General features: G+C 38.8%; 1 protein-coding gene across 1 annotated transcript; it reads left to right on the plus strand.

The window, feature by feature from the left end:
* Positions 1 to 533: 533 nt before the first annotated feature.
* acod1 (aconitate decarboxylase 1) lies at positions 534 to 17127 on the plus strand. The gene is made up of 5 exons (XM_057853220.1): positions 534 to 625; positions 686 to 847; positions 3699 to 3788; positions 3863 to 4062; positions 10393 to 17127. The coding sequence occupies exons 1-5, from the start codon at positions 614 to 616 to the stop codon at positions 11351 to 11353; spliced, it is 1425 nt and encodes a 474-aa protein (XP_057709203.1). The 5' UTR covers positions 534 to 613; the 3' UTR covers positions 11354 to 17127.
* Positions 17128 to 20878: the final 3751 nt, after the last annotated feature.

Raw genomic sequence — 20878 nt, forward strand, 5'->3', positions numbered from 1 at the left:
CTTTTCACTCCTTGTTGCGTCATTGTCAATGTCAGTGTCTTGTCAACGTAGATGTCGAAGTCCTGGCCAAGCCCTCGTGTATTAGTCCCTCCGGTAAAGTAAGTTTTGTTTGAAACTTGACTTTTTGATCCGCAGTCCTTTTGTTTGTACTTTGTGCTTTCGTTTGTTATAATTAAAACCTTTATTGGAGTTTCTGCCACCTGCCTTGCATTATTGTTTCACTGCATTTGGGTCTACACAACCTGCCTGCCCGCGCACTCCCTGACAGAATGGAATGCGTTGTTATGACTCATAAATCCAATATTCTATTTTTTAAAATTGTTTGACCTGGGTTGAGCAGGATAAGTGCATGGATGGACGTATGAGAGCAAATGTACTTCACTTTAAAACTAAAAAAGACATTTTTACATATACAATAATAGAATATGAAAACGAAACCTTTCTCGGACAAAAGATTTAGTCATTGTGAAAGTTCCCTGTTGTTACCACGTTGACCATCATCAGACACTTTGGGAAATTTTAAGATTCCGCTACTAGACATGTGAGCACCACTTATAAATAGAGCTTCCCTTTAGGACTCAAAACATTCAGCGCTAACATCCAGGCACAAGTGATGCTGCGTAAGGTAAAGTGAATTTGAAGGTTTATCCTGAGTGTTTTTTTGAATGTTTTTGTTGCACATCAGAGTGTTACGGAGAGCTTCGGAGCCACCATCCACGCCCTGGGCGCCGGCCATCTGACCAATGGCGTGATTAGGCGCAGCAAACGGATGATGCTGGATACCCTGGGGGTGGGTTTGCTGGGATCCACTACGGACGTCTCAAGCAAAGCGCTCAAGTATAGCCAGGTACACTACACTTCATGTCTGAAATACAGTGGTACCTCTAGAAAGCTTCTGTAAACGAAAAAGTAATGTCACAATAAGTTTTTTTCGCTTCATATAACGGAAACTATTCAACATATGAAATATAATCCATACTGTAATAGATAATTCCTGCTGCCATATTGTAACTACATTTGACTATAAATGTAAACAAACACACAAGGATGCTTGTTTAGGTGAAACAAAGGAAGGCAAAAACAGCGAGATGAAATACTGAAGTTAGCTCGCTTTTAGGACTCCTTGTTTGCCATAAACTCATGTAGTCATGTGATCCAGTGTTGTTAATAACGGCGTTAGAATATAACAGCGTTACTTTTTTTCACTAATGAGTAATCTAATTTTCTCATCTTGGCAACGCCGTTACCGTTACTGAGGCGGGAAAGGCGTACGTTACTATGCGTCACTAAGTTGGTTGAATAAATAAAGTCTAAGAGAGATGGACTCACGGAGACGAGAGAGCAGAGCAGGCGTGGGGAAGACGCCGTTGCAAACGCGATGCTAGGTGGTTCCAGTAATACCTGACTGTAGCCATAGCCTACAAACTACGCCCACATGATACGGTAGATATCACATATTATAGAACTAGATGCAAATGACAGACATGGCTGCATTGGCAACATGTTTTAAGGACTACATGCGTTCGTAAACAGCCGCCGTCTTAAAACAATAGACCTCTCAGGAAGGTTCTGATGTAGTTGCCTGGCACAGCCAGACTATTCTCCCTGTATTTTTCAAAACTGTGAGAAATAGTCTGGGACCCAGCCCATTAACGACCTCTTGAGCAAGATACAAAATCAACCGTCCAATCAGATTCGTTTATTTGCGTGACGTGTTCTTAACGAATAACGTCACTCTTGCGCGCCGAAAGTCGTCTCTACAACAACACAGATGGCGAACAGGAGAGCCGAGAATATGTTCCAGTCCGCGGTAAAACCAGTTTTAAATGACCAAAAACACATCGAAACAAGTCATTGATAACAGTCAACATGGCTCGCGCTAGCCACGTTGAATAAACTTCTCCATTCTCCGCTCACACTAATTACTTGTCTCATTAACAACAACACGTCTGCCCGTCGCTGATTGGTCCACTCCGCTGTCTGTTTGCTGTGGCTTGCTCCACCCTCGGAATTTGATCTGCTGGATGGTGTTGTGCTGAAAAATAGCCGCCTCGCGTGAAATGTCCCCCCTGACGAGAACGCTTATTTATAACGCTTTATTGAGGTGGCAATATCAAATGATTTCGTGGACGCATTACAGTAATGGATTTACGCCTGTAAAATCAGTTTTAATTAAATAAATTACACAAAATACTAGTACTGTATTTTAGTAACAAATCGTGGACTGTGCCACATAACCATCTTTGAACAGAAATGTATTAGTCTACAGGTTTTCACGACCATATCACAATCACACATTTAATAGTTCAAGCAAAGTAAAATAATACATTATCACAGTACAAGAAAATCGTTTCCATGTCCATCGATTGGTAAGAAAACGCTGTTTGTACGAGTGACGTGTGGGCGCCCATTAATAAAATAAATAAAATAAAATAATTAAACTAAACGCTCAATAAAGCGTTATAAATAAGCGTTCCCGTCAGGGGGGACATTTCACGCGGGGCGGCTATTTTCGGCACAACAAGAAAACTGTTTTCAGTTATTTCTATAACACATACAAAACTGTTTTTTATTCGAGATTGTATTTTTTTCAATGATTTGCAAAATAAAAGTTAACAAAAACAGCTATAACACCAACCTCCATCATCTCTAATTTTTATTTTCCCTCATTTACTCATATACTAAATGGCAAATCTCAATTTTAACTACTTAAGAACATAGGATGTATATTAAAATTGAAGATAATGTAAACATTTACTTTTTGTTTTTTTAAATAATAAAGATATAAGTAACATACATTTAGAAAAATAAGTACAAATGACTTATATTATGCAAAGAGAAATGGAATATATTTTGAAGATCGCGCAAACATTGACTTTTTTAAATCATAAGGAAATTATTAAGTAGCCTAACATAAATGAACAAATATATGTTCAAAGTGCACATTGACAGCTAAGATGTTCTGAACCTCTCCATCAGAGCAAATAAAACTAAATATGATAAATAAGCCACCCTAACTCTTTCCTTGCTCTAAAAGATTTGATCCATTATCTGTTGCATTGTCCTTTTCTTTTAATTTTTTTCTGATGTTGGTAGATTGTTTTCTTCTTGGAGATGTAATGCATGTGTAGCAACTTTGTATTTATTTATTTTTTTACATAGCGTTTTGATAGTTGCCGTCATATTTTCGGAATCAAAGCACCGTATACCGGAACAGCGTTCCTGCCCTGAATCTTATACCGGAACTGCGTTCCTGACCGTTCCCGCCCACTTTCACCCCTGCCTAAAACCCTTTAAACTTCACATTGTGTGACCAGTTTTTTTTTTTTTTTGAGAAAAAAAAACCATGAAAATTATCACTAGTTACTTTGCCAAGTAACTAATTACTCTTACATTCAGGTAACTGAGTTACTAACGCAGTTACTTTTTGGGAGAACTAATTTGTAACTGTAAATTAATTACTTTTTTAAAGTAAAATTAACAACACTGCGTGACTGATAACGTCCGTAGAATAAGCTGGAACCAGTGTTGTTTTTGGCAGCCCTTTTAATTTTCGTTATAGTCTTAGTTTTTTAGACGATGATACTTATTAGACTTAGTCATATCTTAATCATCTCAAAATGTGTTTGTATTTGTCTAGTTTTTCTTGACGAAAACTCACGACTAATTTCATGTGGCTTTCATGTGGCTGACATCAGCTGTTCCGTTCGGAGGAGAAGAGCAGCGTTTGGGGCAAAGCGGCCATCACCGTACCGCCGCACTTTGCCGCATTTGTCAACGGCGTGGCGGTAAGTTCGCTGACGTGACTGAATAATAGGCAGTCATGAGACGTCCGGTTGAACATTCGGCTTATCGGTTGCAGGTTCACTCAATGGACTTTGACGACACGTGGTACCCTGCCACCCATCCATCGGGGGCCGTGTTGGCCGCTCTGCTGGCTTTGGCGGAAGTCACGCCCAAGAGGCCCACCGGTGCGGAGCTGCTGCTGGCCTTCAACGTTGGAATCGAGGTGCAGGGTAGACTTTTGAGGTTCTCCCGAGAGGCCATCAATATCCCCAAAAGGTAAACACACCTACACATACATTTTGTCAACAAACGCGCTTTCCACGTTCAGAAATGGTGAATTTTTGTGTATGATAGTCAGTGTTGTTAATCTTACTTTAAAAATGAATGGCCTATTTTAAAACTGTTTTAATATATAGGATGCACCGTATTATAAGGTGCAATGCTAGTAGTCGTAATAGTAGTAGTAGTCGTTGAGGTTGCGTTATACATCCACTAGATGGTGCTGGCCTAAGGGAATGTCATGCCATGATTAACCAATGTTGATCCATATATAAGGGGCGTGTCTTTGAGAAAATTGAAGGCCTTTAATTGCGCCATATAGTATGGGAAATACGGTAAATACTAGGGTTGTTCCGATCATGTTTTTTTGCTCCCGATCCGATCCCGATCGTTTTAGTTTGAGAATCTGCCGATCCCGATATTTCCCGATTGCTTTTTTTTGCTCCCGATTCAATTCCAATCATTTCCGATAATTTTTCCCGATCATATACATTTTGGCAATGCATTAAGAAAAAAATGAATAAAACTCGGATGAATATATACATTCAACATACAGTACTGTATTTGTTTATTATGACAATAAATCCTCAAGATGGCATTTACATTATTAACATTCTTTCTGTGAGAGGGATCCACGGATAGAAAGACTTGTAATTCTTAAAGTATAAATGTGACTTTGTATATTGTGACTAAATATTGCCATCTAGTGTATTTGTTGAGCTGTCAGTAAATGATACTGTAGCCATTTAACTTCTGCCCAAATGCATGATGGGAAGTGCAACCATGACTGTGCATTGTGGTACCAATTGATATATCTTCTCTGCGTTGGGAAATAACATAGGGTGTTAAGAAAAAGTTCAACTATTAACTTTCTTCCCCACATTGCTTCCCACGATTATTGAAATCGTTGGGAGAGGGATTGTAAGGCTTTAGCAATTTAAAAAAAGGCTCCAAAAGGCTGCCAAAATTCACTCTACTCATTTTGCACTGCCTTTTAGCTCTATATACTGTATGGGTAAAACGCCGCCATTATAGATTGAACGTGACAATGCGTGAGTGGGTCGTGCAGCGCATGCGTTAATTGCGTTAAATATTGTAACGTGATAAATGTAAAAGATATTAATTCTCGCCGTTAACGCGATAAATTTGAAAACCCTACCTTAAGCTTAAACTAAAGACTCTGGAAGAGTGTAACACATTATGTCTGTAATGTTAAATACAATTAGAAAACAATTTAATTAAAATATATATATATATTTATTAAAAAAAGGCATGTCCGATATTTTTTTGCCGATTCCGATACTTTGAAAATGACGTGATCGGGCCCAATTGATCGGGACATCTCTAGTAATTACAGTTTCAAATTTGAAGTAATTAGGAGTTTAACTAGTTGATTGCCATTGTTGTTGTCGCAAGGCGGTGACATCACTTGGTTACTCTGCCGGGCTTCCAGAGTATGACTCTAGCGATATAAACGTGCCATCTGTTCAACCCTCACAATTTGAACCCAAGAGGAAAATTAATGAGCATGACAGCCCTGTTGATTTTTTACAAAACGAGCAGCAAAAGCAGAACAGAAAAGATGGGATGAAACGAGAGGAGAGTAGACAATACTAGTGTTCTGCAAAAATGTGCTACACCGGCAAAACGTCTACAACAGGCAAATTTCACACCCAAAGTACTGCAGTGCGCTTTCAGTTTTTTTTTTTTTAGATGCATCCAGACAGAACATACGAAAGATGATGTAAGAAAATACTCGAACATAGTAATATCAAATAAGAGTGGTTTAAATATGCTAAGTGACTAATATAGTCAACAGATCAACAATTTACTTCAAAGCTACCACAAGAAAACATAATGCTTAAAAGTATGAGAGGGAAACACACGCAAAAAGTATTTTGAGGAAATGATAAGGCAGTGGCGCCACCAGGGGGTGGCTACAGCCATCCCTATAAATTGGTTGGCCACTCCACTGGCCACCCCGCTTGCCAGTATATCGTTAGATTGTTGTAGCATCAGTTATGCATTTCATCCCAAATGAATGCATTTATTTTGTTTTGTTAAATGTAGGGCTGTCAAATTTATCACATTAACGGGCAGTAATTAATTTTTAAAATTTAATCACGTGAAAATATTTATCACAATTAACGCATATGCTGTACGACTCATTCACGCATTGCCGCGAACAACCTACAATGGATGCTGTTTTACTTATATACAGAAATAAGAGGCAAAGCGGAGTAGATACAAGCATTCATTGGCGCCGTGCTTTTAATTGGCAAAAGCTTTGTCATCTCTCCCACAGCACCTAAAAATATTGTGGGAAGCGACGTGGGGAAGAATGACAGGAGTCTATCTTTTTCTTAGCACCCTGTAGCGTACCCAACGCAGAGAATATATAGCATTTGCAGCCACCTCACACAGTCATGGTTGCACCACTTCCCATCATGCATTTGGGCAGAACAGTTAAGTCGCCACAGTATCATTTACTGAAAGTTCAACAAATACACTAGATGGCAATATTTAGTCACAATATACAAACTCACATTTATCCTTTAAGAATGACAAGTCTTTCTATCCGTGGATCCCTTTCACAGAAAGAATGTTAATAAAGTTAATGCCATCTTGTGGATTTATTGTTATAATAAAGAAATACAGTACTTATGTACAATATGTTGAATGTATATATCCGTCTTGTCTTTCCATTCCAACAATAATTTACAGAAAAATATGGCATATTTTAGAGATGGTTTGAATTGCGATTAATTACGATTAATTAATTTTTAAGCTGTGATTAACTCGATTAAAAATTTTAATCGTTTGACGGCCCTAGTTAAATGTACACCTTATGCCTAATATATACATAACACAATAAAACAGAATTGTTGTGGAACTCAAAATGTTGACTGGACAGTTATGGGCTATGCACATTAAATCATTAGTAACATCAAATATTACAAAATACACCAAAGTATATCAGTAGCTGTGTCCTTAAGTCTTTCTAATAGTTTTCCCCTGACCTTTTTACTGCAATAATATAATGAAAACCTGAAGTTATGGCTTTTAGTTTTGGTGTGCCACCCCAAGATTTTAAGTGGCCCCATCTGGTCACCCCTTTGAAAAATTTCTGGAGGCGCCACTGTGAAAAGGTAGTAAAATACTGTGTTGGACATCTCGCTGGGGAGAAGGAATTACAGTAACCCAAGAGTATTCAACAAGTGACAGTGACAATCTACGTCAGAGGTCACAGAACCGCGGACCTCGGTCCGGTTCCGGACCCACAAGCCGTCAGGACCGGATCTCAAGCTGTCTGGACTAATACACGTTGCAACAACAAAAATCATTTTTTTATGCGGGTTTGCAGAGCGGAGGTGGGCAACAAACAAAAACCTTAGCGGTGACGCGCGTGAGCCAGCCAGTGGGAGTGAAGCATTTGAAAGTTATTTTTAGAACATGTCTCACACTCGCTTTCCAGACTCCGCGGAGTGACAGTCAAAAACTGAGCCGAATGAAGTTGGAGGAAGAGGCGAAAAGGTACGGCAAATGGTGTGCTCAAAACTACGCAAGATTGATGCAGAAAAGTGTTTAAGGAGGAGTAGACCAACACATTTTTATTCATTTTACCTGGCGGCAGCACAAGATGCCTTTAGAAAATACTTAAATGCAGTTATACCAAATAAGGACTGTTTAAATACGCTACGTGACTAATGTGGTCAACTGCTTCAAAGCTAACACAAAAAACCACAATGGTTAAAAGTATGAGAGGGTAATACATGCAAAAAAAATTTCAGGCAATGAAAAGGTTCTAAAAAAACTAGGTAAAAACAAAAATAGTGAGTACTCGCTGCTTCTGACCGATGTGCGCATGCGTGCGGATGCTTGCGCAAGCGTGCTGAGCGTTGTGTAGACGTTTTGCCGCGTAGTAAGGAATGGCCGAACCATGGTAGCGCTTGTAAAAAGCAATTTGAGGAGCCACTATGAGACGAAGCACGCAGCTTTTTCGCAAAGTTTCCCTATGAACTCTGCCATCCGTTCTCAAAAAATAGCGGAATTAAAGGCTCAATATGATCGCCTTATTATTTATTACTAATTATTATTAATTATTTATTACTTACTATAAATTTTTTTTTTTTTTAATTTACATTTTTGAATGTTGTAATTATCAGCATGGCCACGTAAAGTTACATTTGTATTTTTGGGGGAAAAAAAGAAGCATTAAAAATATTTCTGGACCCGAGATTGTTGTAATTTTTTCATTTGGGACCCAGAGGATTTTTAATTCATGACCCCTGATCTGCGTCATCACCCTGAGCGTCCATGAAACATGGCGCCCTCTGTAGGTCAATACATCCACTAAATATTATAGATTTTTCAACAATGGCAATATTTTGGTAAGAGAACAATTGTGGCTTACTAGAGCCTACAAGTCTTCAAGTACGAGGTTCCCTTTAATAACACATGTAACTTGCTATGACCCAAGGTTTTGAACAAGCGTGATACTGGTGTGTGGCAACAGGGTACACATCTGATGTTGCTCACAGTGGTCCTCAGTGTGCTCAAGTGCTGACTTGCACTTGGTATGAGGAAGTATAACAGACCCATAGGCGGATCTACTATTCAGGCGAAGCTGCCAACCAGCTGCCGTTGCCCCAACGAGCAAGTGCTTGGGCCACTGGAGCCAGCAGCACCACCAACTATTTGTCATGTATAATTATGTCAGCATACCAAACAAATAACAAAATTTGATTTGCCTCCAATGGGTTGACAGCGCCTTGCATGGCAGCAGCCCCATTGGTGTGTAAATGTGTGCGTGAATGGGTAAATGTGGGCTACTGTAAAGCGCTTTGGGCATGGTAACCATGCAGATAGATGCGCTATATAAGTACTGTCCATGTCCATTTGCCAAAACAAAAAAGAAAGCAATTTTAATGCTGCATTTATATTATTTCTCCCCCACACACACGCACTACAGTGGACTGTTCAACGACAACGGACTGAGTATCAGTCGTTTAGCTTCATTTAGCGCCGTTTAGCTGCGCTTAGCTCCGTTTAGCATCGCTTAGCTCCACTTAGCTGTTCGTTAGCTTCACTTAGCTCTCCCGCGTTTTTCCCGCCACTAAGCTCGCTATTTTTACAGCTCACTTGCTACTTTGCACGTCGGCTATCGTTTATTTCGAACACATGTGCTCTCTATGAGAGCCAAAGTGCAGTGAGGGAGAAGTTGAGAACAGGCCACTAATGCCTCGTTTAACTTTCTTTTTCTTCTTCACAGCAGACATAAAATACACAACAGCACACCCTGTGGCGAAACAATGCAGTACAGTTCCAATCAGTCATACAATAACACTCAACAGCCGGTTAACAGCATTTGCTAACGAAAAAAAGAATTAAATCTATTAGTGACACAACAAGCAATGACGAAGAATGCTTTTTTACGGAGTGTAAAGCTTTCGGTTAGCGGTTTAGCGAACGTAACTCCAGTAAACATTTCAAAATAAAAGCACATCATGTTCGTCATATAAATAACGATTTCTGGAGTTAATCCCACATACTTCAGAATTAATATTATAATATGTTGAGTAAATACGACAGAATACAGATTCTAAACTAAGAATAGCTTTCAATTGACACTCTTTATGACAAATATGATTGGCAATGAATAATTATTATAATTACTATACTACTTATATAGTAATATACTATAATAATAATGCTTGATTTTTTTTTTAAGAATTGTTTTGGATAATGTTGGAAAGGCAAAGTAAGAGTTCTGAATCTGTTTACGTTCCACTAATTTGCACTAGTAAATGCTATCAGCATTTAACCTCATTGTTTATTTGTGATTAATTATTGTTATTTACATGATTATTTGTACTTTAATAAAGAATTTAAGTGTTCCAAATTGGTTTTGTGAATTAATAAGCATCAACAAAAATTTCATTGCTAAATTAGTAAGAAAAAGAAAATGACTAGATTAGTCTACTAACCGTAAAACTAGTCGGCTGACTAATTAGGAGAAAATTTGTCGTTTAGGACAGCCTTAGTGTACCGGAACAATTTCCTCCACACCCTTCTCACCGTTTTAACCCCTGACCCATGAAGAGGGCCCTTGGATATGTTCGCCTTAGGCCCAAAAATTGCCAAGTCCGCCACTGAACAGACCTACAGAACCACTGGCTTTAGTGTTGTCAATAGAAGCGCCAAGTGATAAGTCCCGCCCCATCCTGCTCAGCCAAAGGGGCCCGCGGAAGCATATTACACCTGGTTCTGTTCACGTTTGTTCCGCCACTTGCAGTAGTTTTCCCTAACTCCCATGTTCTTCATCAGATTTCATCCTCCCAGCGTGGTAGGCGTGATGGGCAGCGCGGCGGCCTGCGCTAAACTTCTGGCTCTACCTTCCCGACAATGCGCCAACGCCCTGGCTATCGCGGCGTGCTCGGCCGGAGCGCCGCTCGCCAACGCCGCCACTCAAACCAAACCCCTGCACATGGGTTACGCCGCCCAGAGGGGCCTGGAGGCCGCTCGGCTAGCCCGGGCGGGTCTGGAGGGCAACCAGTCCATCCTGGATCTGGAGCACGGCTACGGGGTTTACTACCAAGACTACGACCCGCACGCCATGACGCTGCCCGGGGTCGACGGTTCAGCTTGGGTCCTGGAGGAGCAGGACGTTGCCTTCAAGCGCGTGCCGGCCCATTTGGGGATGCACTGGGTCGTGGACGCTGCTTTGGCAGCTCGTGCTAAACTGCCCGACGGGGACGACGCGGTGGATCAGATTGAACGCATCACCCTCAAAGTTCCGCCGTCTAAATACATCGACTGCCCTTTCCCCGCGACGGAGCACCAAGCCAGGCATTCATTCCAGTTCAACGCCTGTTCGGCCATTCTGGACGCCGGCGTGTCGGTGGGTTCGTTCGACAAATCTCAGAGGGAGCGCCCCCGTCTCCTCAAGCTCTTGAGCAAAGTCGTGGTGCACGTGCCAGAGGATAACCCGGCCAGCTTTGATGAAATGTACAGCGAGGTCGTCATCGAAACCCGTGCAGGGGAGCGCTTCTCAGCCAGGTGCAATACCTTCTACGGACACTGGAGGAAACCTTTGCAGCGTGAAGATTTGGTGGACAAGTTCATGGCCAATGCTTCGTCGGTGTTGAGCTTGGAGGGAGCGGAAGGGGTGCTGGACGCCATAGACAACATGGAGACTGAGAAAGACTGCACTTCCTTACTGTCATTTTTGAGAATGACCGCTGAGGAACATAACAATGACTCTTTGGCTTGGTCTCAGAGTCAATAATTCATTCAAATCAGTGGTTTCAGGGCCACTTTCAGAAAAATCAAAAGATGCAAGAGCCAACTTAAAATTTTTATACTTAAATTTTTTTTTTAACTGTCCAGTTCAGGTGCTTAGACACACAGAATAAGTGTGTAGAGCTGAAATGAATACTCGAGCAACTCGAGTAACTCGAGTTTAAAAACTGATCCGAGTAATTTTATTCACATCGAGTAATCGTTTATTTTGACAGCTGTAAGCATCACGTTTTGCTCGGACTACTTTTAATGCGGGACAACGCGCTGATGTCACGTGCGTAGAGGAAGAAGCAAAAAAAAAAAAAAAAAACTTACTGCAGCCGACAGCCGCTACAAATGACGCCGACGTTGCTAAATACTAGCCCGCACGATGCTACGTTGGTAACAGGTAGCGTCTGATGCGTCTCATAGAGATCACATGTATGTTGAACTAGATGCGAAATGACAGACTCGGCCACATCTGGGCAGCGTTAGTAAACAGCCGCCATCTTAAAGCAGTAGAGCGCTAAGCGCTAATAAATAAGATTATCATTACTGTCACTAGCTCACGTAACGTTAGCCATGCGGAGGGCTAGGTTTCTATTAATTATGACCACTGTCGATGCGTGGCTAACGTGTCTTACATACAGGCTTTAACATAACATAGCATTGTGGAGTGATGAGGGTGTAAAATAAAAACTTCATAATGCTAACTATCAATTTTAGCTCAGTAGTCATTGCTGGATAAAACACCAAGTAGCACTGGTCCCTAATGTGCTCCAATACAGCCTGTATCATACATTTATTTTGAACACTGCAAAAAGTCCAAATCCTATCAGGACTTACAGTTTAGACTAATTTAAGACTTAACCAGAACTTAAAAATGGCTTGACACAAATAGAAATTCAATTGAAACACGTGGGGAAAAAAATCCTAACTTTTAAGTGATGTGTGTTATCAAGCGTAATGACATTTTTAGGTAAGAAATATATGTATATATATTTTTCATCTGATCTAAAAGTTTTTGGAGTGAAAGCAGTGAATTAGTCTTTTTTTTTGCCACATTTGCGATGCAATTGTTGGCTGTTTTCAACAAGATACATCGAAAATAAAGACATTGATTGACTGAAAATGGTTCATGATTAGATGAAATGTCTTGTTTTCTCATGTTTATTTATAATTGCTCTTCACCTAAAAAATATATTTGTTTTATCCGATTACTCGATTAATCAATAGAATTTTCAGTCGATTACTCGATTACTAAAATATTCGATAGCTGCAGCCCTATAAGAGTGTGCTCACAGTCTGAACAAGGGAGTTTGATATACCGTTTATTATGTTTTAGTTATTAGGCAAAAGCAGCGAACTAGAAGGGGTTATGGGAGGACAGAAAGGAAAGAAGCAGACAAAAGAGGAGAAGAACAACAACAATAAAACATGAAACGGCTATGCGACCTATGAACATTGCTACATCTTCGACTGTCGTTTGTTAAACAGAGGATCGGAATCAGGTAAAAAGAAAAAAAAGATCGGGCATAGACTTCATAATGATATTGATGGGACACGGGGTGCGGGGCCGATTAATAGGGGGCCTATCTTGGTCAAAGCTGACCGAGTAGAAACACAGACAAAGAGCTTTTTACATTGAAAATTTATGTCAATAAATCCCTGAATTCTTTATAGATATGGACGTAAAACAGTCTCGATCCTTGGTTAAAAGCAAAAAAACGGGTAGTTAGCATTTATTTTACGTAAATATGGTGAATGTACTGCTAGTCTTTAAGACACTGTGGCACCGCCTTATCACAACAAAAAGCTTTTTACGTTTTTAAATTCTCAATTCCCTGAATTCTTTACAAATATGGACATAAAACAGTCTCAATTCTTGGTTAAAAGCAAAAAAAAAACGGCAGTTGGCATTTATTTTACGTAAATATTGCGAATTATGACACCAATGCCGTAGCGGTTAATTTCTCCGATTGATTTTTTCACACAACGTTTCAACAAAAAATATAATAATATAATATAATAATTACCTTGCATCCTCAAACAAATCACTCCTGAGACAATCCTTCCTGTTTGTATGCAGTCCAGCTTTAGTAATTTTTCAACCTAAATCCGGCGTTGGATCGCTGCATGTGTGGAATAACTGCGACCGACTTCGACTGACTGAAGCAGAGTGTAGGACGGCCCCCTACTAGAAGGCATGGTGCAGTGTATGGGAAATGTGACCCCGTTAACTATGAAGTCAATGGATCGGGTGTTTAAAATGTATTCATTTTTAAGGATTAACTCGTTATCCCCCATTATTATGTGTTATTATGTATTAATAATGGTTAATCATGGCATGACTTTCCCTTTCGTACAGCACCATCGAGTCGATGTATAACACAACCCCAACCACGACTAGTACTACTTCGGGCTGCAGCTATCCATTTTAGTAGTCAATTAATCTATGGACTAGTTAGTTCGAGTAATCGGATTGGGAGCTTAGCCTCAAACGTTATAAATATAAACAATGAGGATCTAAGTACAACAAAAGGACAGAATGGTTAACTTCCATAGCAAATGTCCTCTAGCTTAAATGCTATAAAATGCTAATGTTTTTAGTTTACATTGCTCTTAACAAATCGTTCCAGCACATATTCCCACAAAAACGGCTAACTATAACTATAAACTAGGGGTGTCAAACGATTAAAATTTTTAATCGAGTTAATTACAGCTTAAAGATTAATTAATCGTAATTAATCGCAATTAATCGCAATTCAAACCATCTATAAAATATGCCATATTTTTCCGTAAATTATTGTTGGAATGGAAAGATAAGACACAAGATGGATATATCCATTCAACATACGGTACATAAGTACTGTATTTGTTTATTATAACAATAAATCAACAAGATGGCATTACCATTATTAACATTCTGTTAAAGCGATCCATGGATAGAAAGAGTTGTAGTTCTTAAAAGATCAATGTTAGTACAAGTTATCGAAATTTTATATTAAAACCCTTCTTCATGTTTTCGTTTTAATAAAATTTGTAAAATTTTCAATCAAAAAATAAACTAGTAGCCCGCCATTGTTGATGTCAATAATTACTTACACAATGCTCATGGGTGCTGAAGCCTATAAAATCAGTCGCACCCAAGCGCCAGCAGAGGGCGCCAAAACTCCGAAAAATACAAACAGTACACATTTCACTGTGCTTTCATTTTAATCTGTTTGAGCGGGGCATTTGTGCGATAATTGCGTCAAATATTTTAACGTGATTAATTTTAAAAATTAATTACCGCCCGTTAACGCGATAATTTTGACATATTGATATTGGTTAATCATGGCATAACTTTCCCTTTCGCACAGCACCATCGAGTGGATGTATAACACAACCCCAACCACGACTTTCACTCCTACTTAGGGCTGCAGCTATCCATTTTAGTAGTCAATTAATCTATGAACTAGTTAGTTCGAATAATCGAGTAATCGGATTGAGAGCTTAGCCTCAAACGTTGTAAAAATAAAAAAACAAATGAGGATCTAAGTACAACAAAAGGACAAAATGGCTAACTTGCATAGCAAACGTCCTCTAGCTTAAATGCTATAAAATGCTAACGTTTTTAGTTTACAATGCTCTTAACAAATCGTTCCAGCACATATTCCCACAAAACGGCTAACTATAACTATAAACTAAATTACGAATGCATTAAAAAAAACAACAGCTGAATTCAGCAATGTTAGATGAGTTATGTCATATTCACGGTTTCCGCTAGAGGGCACTATATCCACCCAAATCAATAAAAATAAATGTTAACACTTTCAAAACAAATTATTTCGAGTTGTTGCGGTCATGTTTTTTTGCTCCCGATCCGATCCCGATCGTTTTAGTTTGAGTATCTGCCGATCCCGATATTTCCCGATCCGATTGCTTTTTTTTTTGCTCCCGATTCAATTCCAATCATTCCCGATAATTTTTCCCGATCATATACATTTTGGCAATGCATTAAGAAAAAAATGAATAAAACTCGGACGAATATATACATTCAATATACAGTACATAAGTACTGTATTTGTTTATTATGACAATAAATCCTCAAGATGGCATTTAACATTATTAACATTCTTTCTGTGAGAGGGATCCACGGATAGAAAGACTTGTGACTTTGTATATTGTGACTAAATATTGCCATCTAGTGTATTTGTGAGCTTTCAGTAAATGATACTGAAGGCCATGCCCAATGCATGATGGGAAATGGAACCATGACAAGTGAAACAACGACTGCGCGTAGTGCTACCAATTCATATATCTTCTCTGCGATGGGATATAATTCAAGGTGTTAAGAAAAGGATCAATTGCTACCTTGCTTCCTCACATTGCTTCCCATGATATTTCTAATCGCAGGGAGAGGAATTGTGAGGTTGTAGCCGGTTAAAATAAGGCTCCAAAGGCTGCCTAAATTCACTCTACTCAGTTTACGCTGCCGTTTAGCTCTCTATATTGTCAAAACGGCGCCATTACAGATGATGCGCAACAATGCGCGAGTGGGTCGTACAGCGCATGCAATTATTGCGTTAAATTTTTTAGTGTGATACAGTCTAAAAAAATTAATTACCGCCGTTATTGGGATACATTTTAATAACCCTACCTTAAGCCTAAACTAAAGACTCTGGATAAGTGTAACATATTATGTCTGTAACGTTAAATACAATTAGAAAACGATTTAATTTAAAAAATATATATTAATTAAAAAAAGGTATGGCCGATATTTTTTTGCCGATTCCGATACTTTGAAAATGACGTGATCGGACCCCGATCAATCGGGACATCTCTAATTAAAATGTCACTTTAATTAAACGAATCCTCAAAGCAGCAAAATTTAATTCGAAGCTTTTTTTCTAATCTAATTATTCGAGTTTGTCCATAAAACGTTGCAGCACTACTACTACTACTACTACTGCGCCTTATAATCCGCCCTCTATAGGCTATGAGACCAGTTTTGAAATAGGCCATTCACTGAAGGTACACCTTACACTCCGATGCTCCAGAAAATACGGTACATGTACATATCATTGTTTTCTTTTGTGTACAGTATATCCATAGACATACTTTGGGGAAAAAGGGGTGGAAACATCTCTTTACAATGCTGTTGAATCTGAATATATTGATCTTTTTTTTTTTAATGTAAATAAGCTGCGCCCCTACTTTGCTTATTTTCGGATGGATCACTTTTTTTTTTTGTTTTGTTTTGTTTTTTCACTTAAATGAGAACCAATTGGTTTCTGTGACACTGGTGACCTCTGCTGGCGGAAACATATCTGTGTCTTCTCCGTGTTGCCGCAAAGGTTTCAGCGATTTTGAGGGAATTTCTTTACTAATGGCATGGAAAGAAATACCAACTCATTTCATCAAATTGACAAACATCTACAAATGAAGCCAGATTCCGATGATTTATTGTACAAGGAATGCCGTTTTGTTTACTTCTTGTGGCAGCTAACTCATAACTTTGCGTGCAGTTATCGTTTCTTTTTGGAATATTTGATATGTAATCACCATTACACTGTGTTTATTGATTTTACTCTTGTCTAAGTACCTGAACTAGTGTTGGTCTAAAGTAAAGATTCATGTTTTATCATTGATGTGATTAATCACGGTTGATTTTAATTATCATGGTGCAATTATATGCATTGAACGCAGTAGCACAGATATTAAATACCATGGATGTTTGAATGCGTTTTTTTTTTACCTATAAAATGATGTTGTAGACCATTTCTGAAATGCACTTTGAATTTAATGTCCAATTAAAAGCTTTTTTTCCTCATTTTGATTTTGTAGTACAGTGATTAACTTCCGCACTCCCAGTGCATATCAGATTTTTAAAAGATATAAGGCGGAAAACAACAGACAAGCCTGAGAAAGCAGTTTGTGCTCTTGCAACCCTCTATAAAATATATTGCTGTATTTTAAGCCAAAAGAACTGTTGTGTTTGATAGAACAATATGTCTATATGCTGCCATAGCAGATTCATGGCTCATTAAGCCTCCGAATTATTTTTAATTTGTCCGTTTTACCCTGGAAACCCCCTTTTACAGACGTCGCGCAACCGCTTTTGTTTCAACCTAGCCATAAAAAGAAGGCAAGTAATTATATTTATTCAAAATGTCTGTCCTTTTAGCTTAGAATCATTATTCAATGTCCAATATTTTGTAAAAAAAAAAAAAAAAAAAAAAAAAAATTTTTTTTTAAAACAACTTAAAAAATTATTCACTGGAATATTTTAAACTTTTAAACAAATTACGTCAGAATGAAAAAATTGGTGTCTGTAAAAAAGTCACGGATATCTGCCTCATAACTATCGCTTAATTGTATTTTTTGTTGTTGTTACTTTCGCATTTTCCCCGATATGTTAGATGATAAATAATCGATTCAAACAAAGGTACATTTTTAAAAAACGTTTAAAAGGGTAAATATATGAATACGAACATCTTGACCACTCCCTGATGTCTGCGATTTCTGCGTCGCGACCCTTGTTATATTACCATGTTTCACCCATAAAATTCCAAAAAAATCCAGCTGTGGCTCTTCACACCTGTGTTTTTACACTCAGTGATACATGCTACATGGAGTTTTTGGATCGAAACAAGGGAAGTACGCGATAAAATCTGGTTAAAGTCATGGCGTCTGTAATTCTGCTCTTGCGTGCTCTCACTTCCAGTTAAGGTTTAGCTGTTTAAAAAACGTTTTTTTGTTTTGTTTTTTTTTTAAATCCCCTCCTGTTGAAAATTTTTCTTCCCCCAGAAAATTGAGATTTTAAGCTTTCCAATGATGTATCACACAGGCATATCGGACAATTTTGAAAGTTGGCCAAATTGGGGGTCTCAGAGTGGAACCTCAAGTCACCTGAGTGTTTTCCGCCATAATTATTTAAGAGTTCTAAAAACTTTACCTCATCTTATGTATGTACTTATATCAGGGGCGCAACCATCCATTCTTGCTAGGGTATCCGGAATGAAAATGTGGTTTCTTTATTAAAAAAAAAAAAAAAAAAAAACTTTACTATCAAATAACTCAATTGCTCCTATGCTTCTCCAAAACACAATACAAACGTACGTTTCAGACACTGGTTTATATAATCGCTAATTAGCTTAGCAGCCCGGTAGTAACGTCTCATCAACAAAGAATGCAAACGTTACAATTTGGCTTCATTTACTCACCTCTGACAGAGCGTAACAACACACAAGACAATCCCAATCTGATACTTCGTAGCAGTGAACTCTCTCTCACTTTCGGTCTCTTGGTCTAATCACTGGGGTGCGCACAGCCTCGCATTACACACTAGAACCCAAACAGGACTGCTCATAACTGCTGGCAAAAATCGATCAAATTCGTTGGCAACAATTCATTGACTTTCCAAATGAACAATTTAAAGGTGTAAGTTTAAAAAATGGGAGTTTTATATACACAGATTGATGTACATATACAAAAAACATGTTAAAAATGGGGGAGTGACACTACTTTGCTGTTTTACACCTTATGCAGTCGGTTCTGTTCCTCATTAACAGCGATAATTGAGAGATCACTGTATTCTTAAGTAGCACTATATTGTTTTAGTTCACAACAAAACGCAAGTACTGCTCAACGCATTGTAGGTTGGCCTACATATATGGATGATTCAAAAATAACATTTAAATGCAGATAATTATTGAAAATTTTAATATACAGTGGAATGAAAAGGTATCAACCTTTTGGAATTTCTCACATTTCTACATAAAATCACCATCAAAAGTTATCTGATCTTTGCCACAATCACACAGATGAAAAAACAGTGTCTGCTTTAACTAAAACCACCGAAACATGTATAGGTTTTCATACTTGAAGGAGGATAGCATGCAAACAATGACATAAGGGGGAAAAATAAGTAAGTGAACCCTCTGCCTAAGGAGACAAAAAGCAATTGAAACCATTTTAACCAAACAATTTAAGTCAGGTGTGTGCCCAATTATGATGAGTGATTTAAAGCTGCCCTGCCCACTATAAAACACACACCTGGTAAGAAATGTCTTGATGAGTAGCATTGTCTGATGTGTATCATGGCTCGGTCAAAAAAGCTGTCTGAAGACCAGCGATTAAGGATTGTAAATTTGTATAAAGCTGGGAAAAGATACACAACCATCTCTAAAAATCTGGATGCTCATCAATCGAGTCAAAGAAATTGTCAACAAATGGAGAGTTTGGCACTGTTGCTTCTCTCCCAAAGAGTGGCCGTCTACTAAAGATGACGTCAAGAGTTCAGCGCAGAATACTCAGAGAGGTAAAAAAAGTGTCTGCTAAAGACTTACAGAAATCACTGGCACAGTCCAATATCTCTGTGCACACATTAACTATATATAAAACTATGGCCAAGAATGGTGTTCCTGGGAGGAAGCCGCTACTGTCTAAAAAACAACATTGTTGCTCGTTTAATGTTCGCAAGAAGGCACTTGGACACTCCACAAAAGTTTTGGCAAAATATTTTGTGGACTGATGAAACCAAAGTTGAATTGTTTGGGAATAACACACAACGTCATGTGTGGAGGAAAAATGGAAAAGCTCACCAACATCAACACCTCATCCCCACTGTGAAGCAAGATGGAGGGAGCATCATGATTTGGGGCTGTTTTGCTACCTCAGGGCCTGGACAACTTGCAATGATTAATGGAAGAATGAATTCAAAAGTTTATCAGGATGTTCTGCAGGAAAACCTGAGAACTAAAAAGAGGATGGATGCTGCAACAAGACAACGATCCAAAACACAGAAGTAAATCAACTTCCGAATGGTTTCAGAAGAACAAAATACACGTTCTGGAGCGGCCAAGTCAAAGTCCAGACTTGAACCCCATTGACATGCTGTGGCATGACCTAAAGACGGCGATTCATGCCAGACATCCCGGGAATCTGACTGAACTCCAGCAGTTTTGTAGAGAATAGGCTAAGATAGGCTAACTCTGTGCACACATGAACTAAATGTAAAAGTATGGCCAAGAATGGTGTTCATGGGAGGACTCCATGGAGGAAGCCACTGCTGTCTAAAAAATACATTGTTGCTCGTTTAATGTTCGCAAAAAGGCACTTGGACACTCCATAGAAGTTTTGGCAAAATATTTTGTGGACTGATGAAACCAAAGTTGAATTGTTTGGGACTAACACACGTCATGTGTGGACGAAAAATGGAACCGCTCACCAACATCAAACCTCATCCCCACTGTGAAGCATGGTGGGAGGAGCATCATGATTTGGGGTTGTTTTGCTACCTTATGGCCTGGACAACTTGCAATCATTAATGGAAGAATGAATTCAAAAATTGATCAGGATGTTTTGCAGGAAAACCCGAGGCCGTCCGTCAGACAGTTGAAGCTAAAAAGAGGATGAATGCTGCATTAAGATAATGATCCAGAACACAGAAGTAAATCGACTCCAGAATGGTTTCAGAAGAACAAAATACACGTTCTGGAGCGGCCCAGTCAAAGTCCAGACTTAAACCCCATTGAGATGCTGTGGC

Source organism: Corythoichthys intestinalis, chromosome 12 (assembly GCF_030265065.1).
Source record: "Corythoichthys intestinalis isolate RoL2023-P3 chromosome 12, ASM3026506v1, whole genome shotgun sequence".
Taxonomy (NCBI): Eukaryota; Metazoa; Chordata; class Actinopteri; order Syngnathiformes; family Syngnathidae; genus Corythoichthys; species Corythoichthys intestinalis.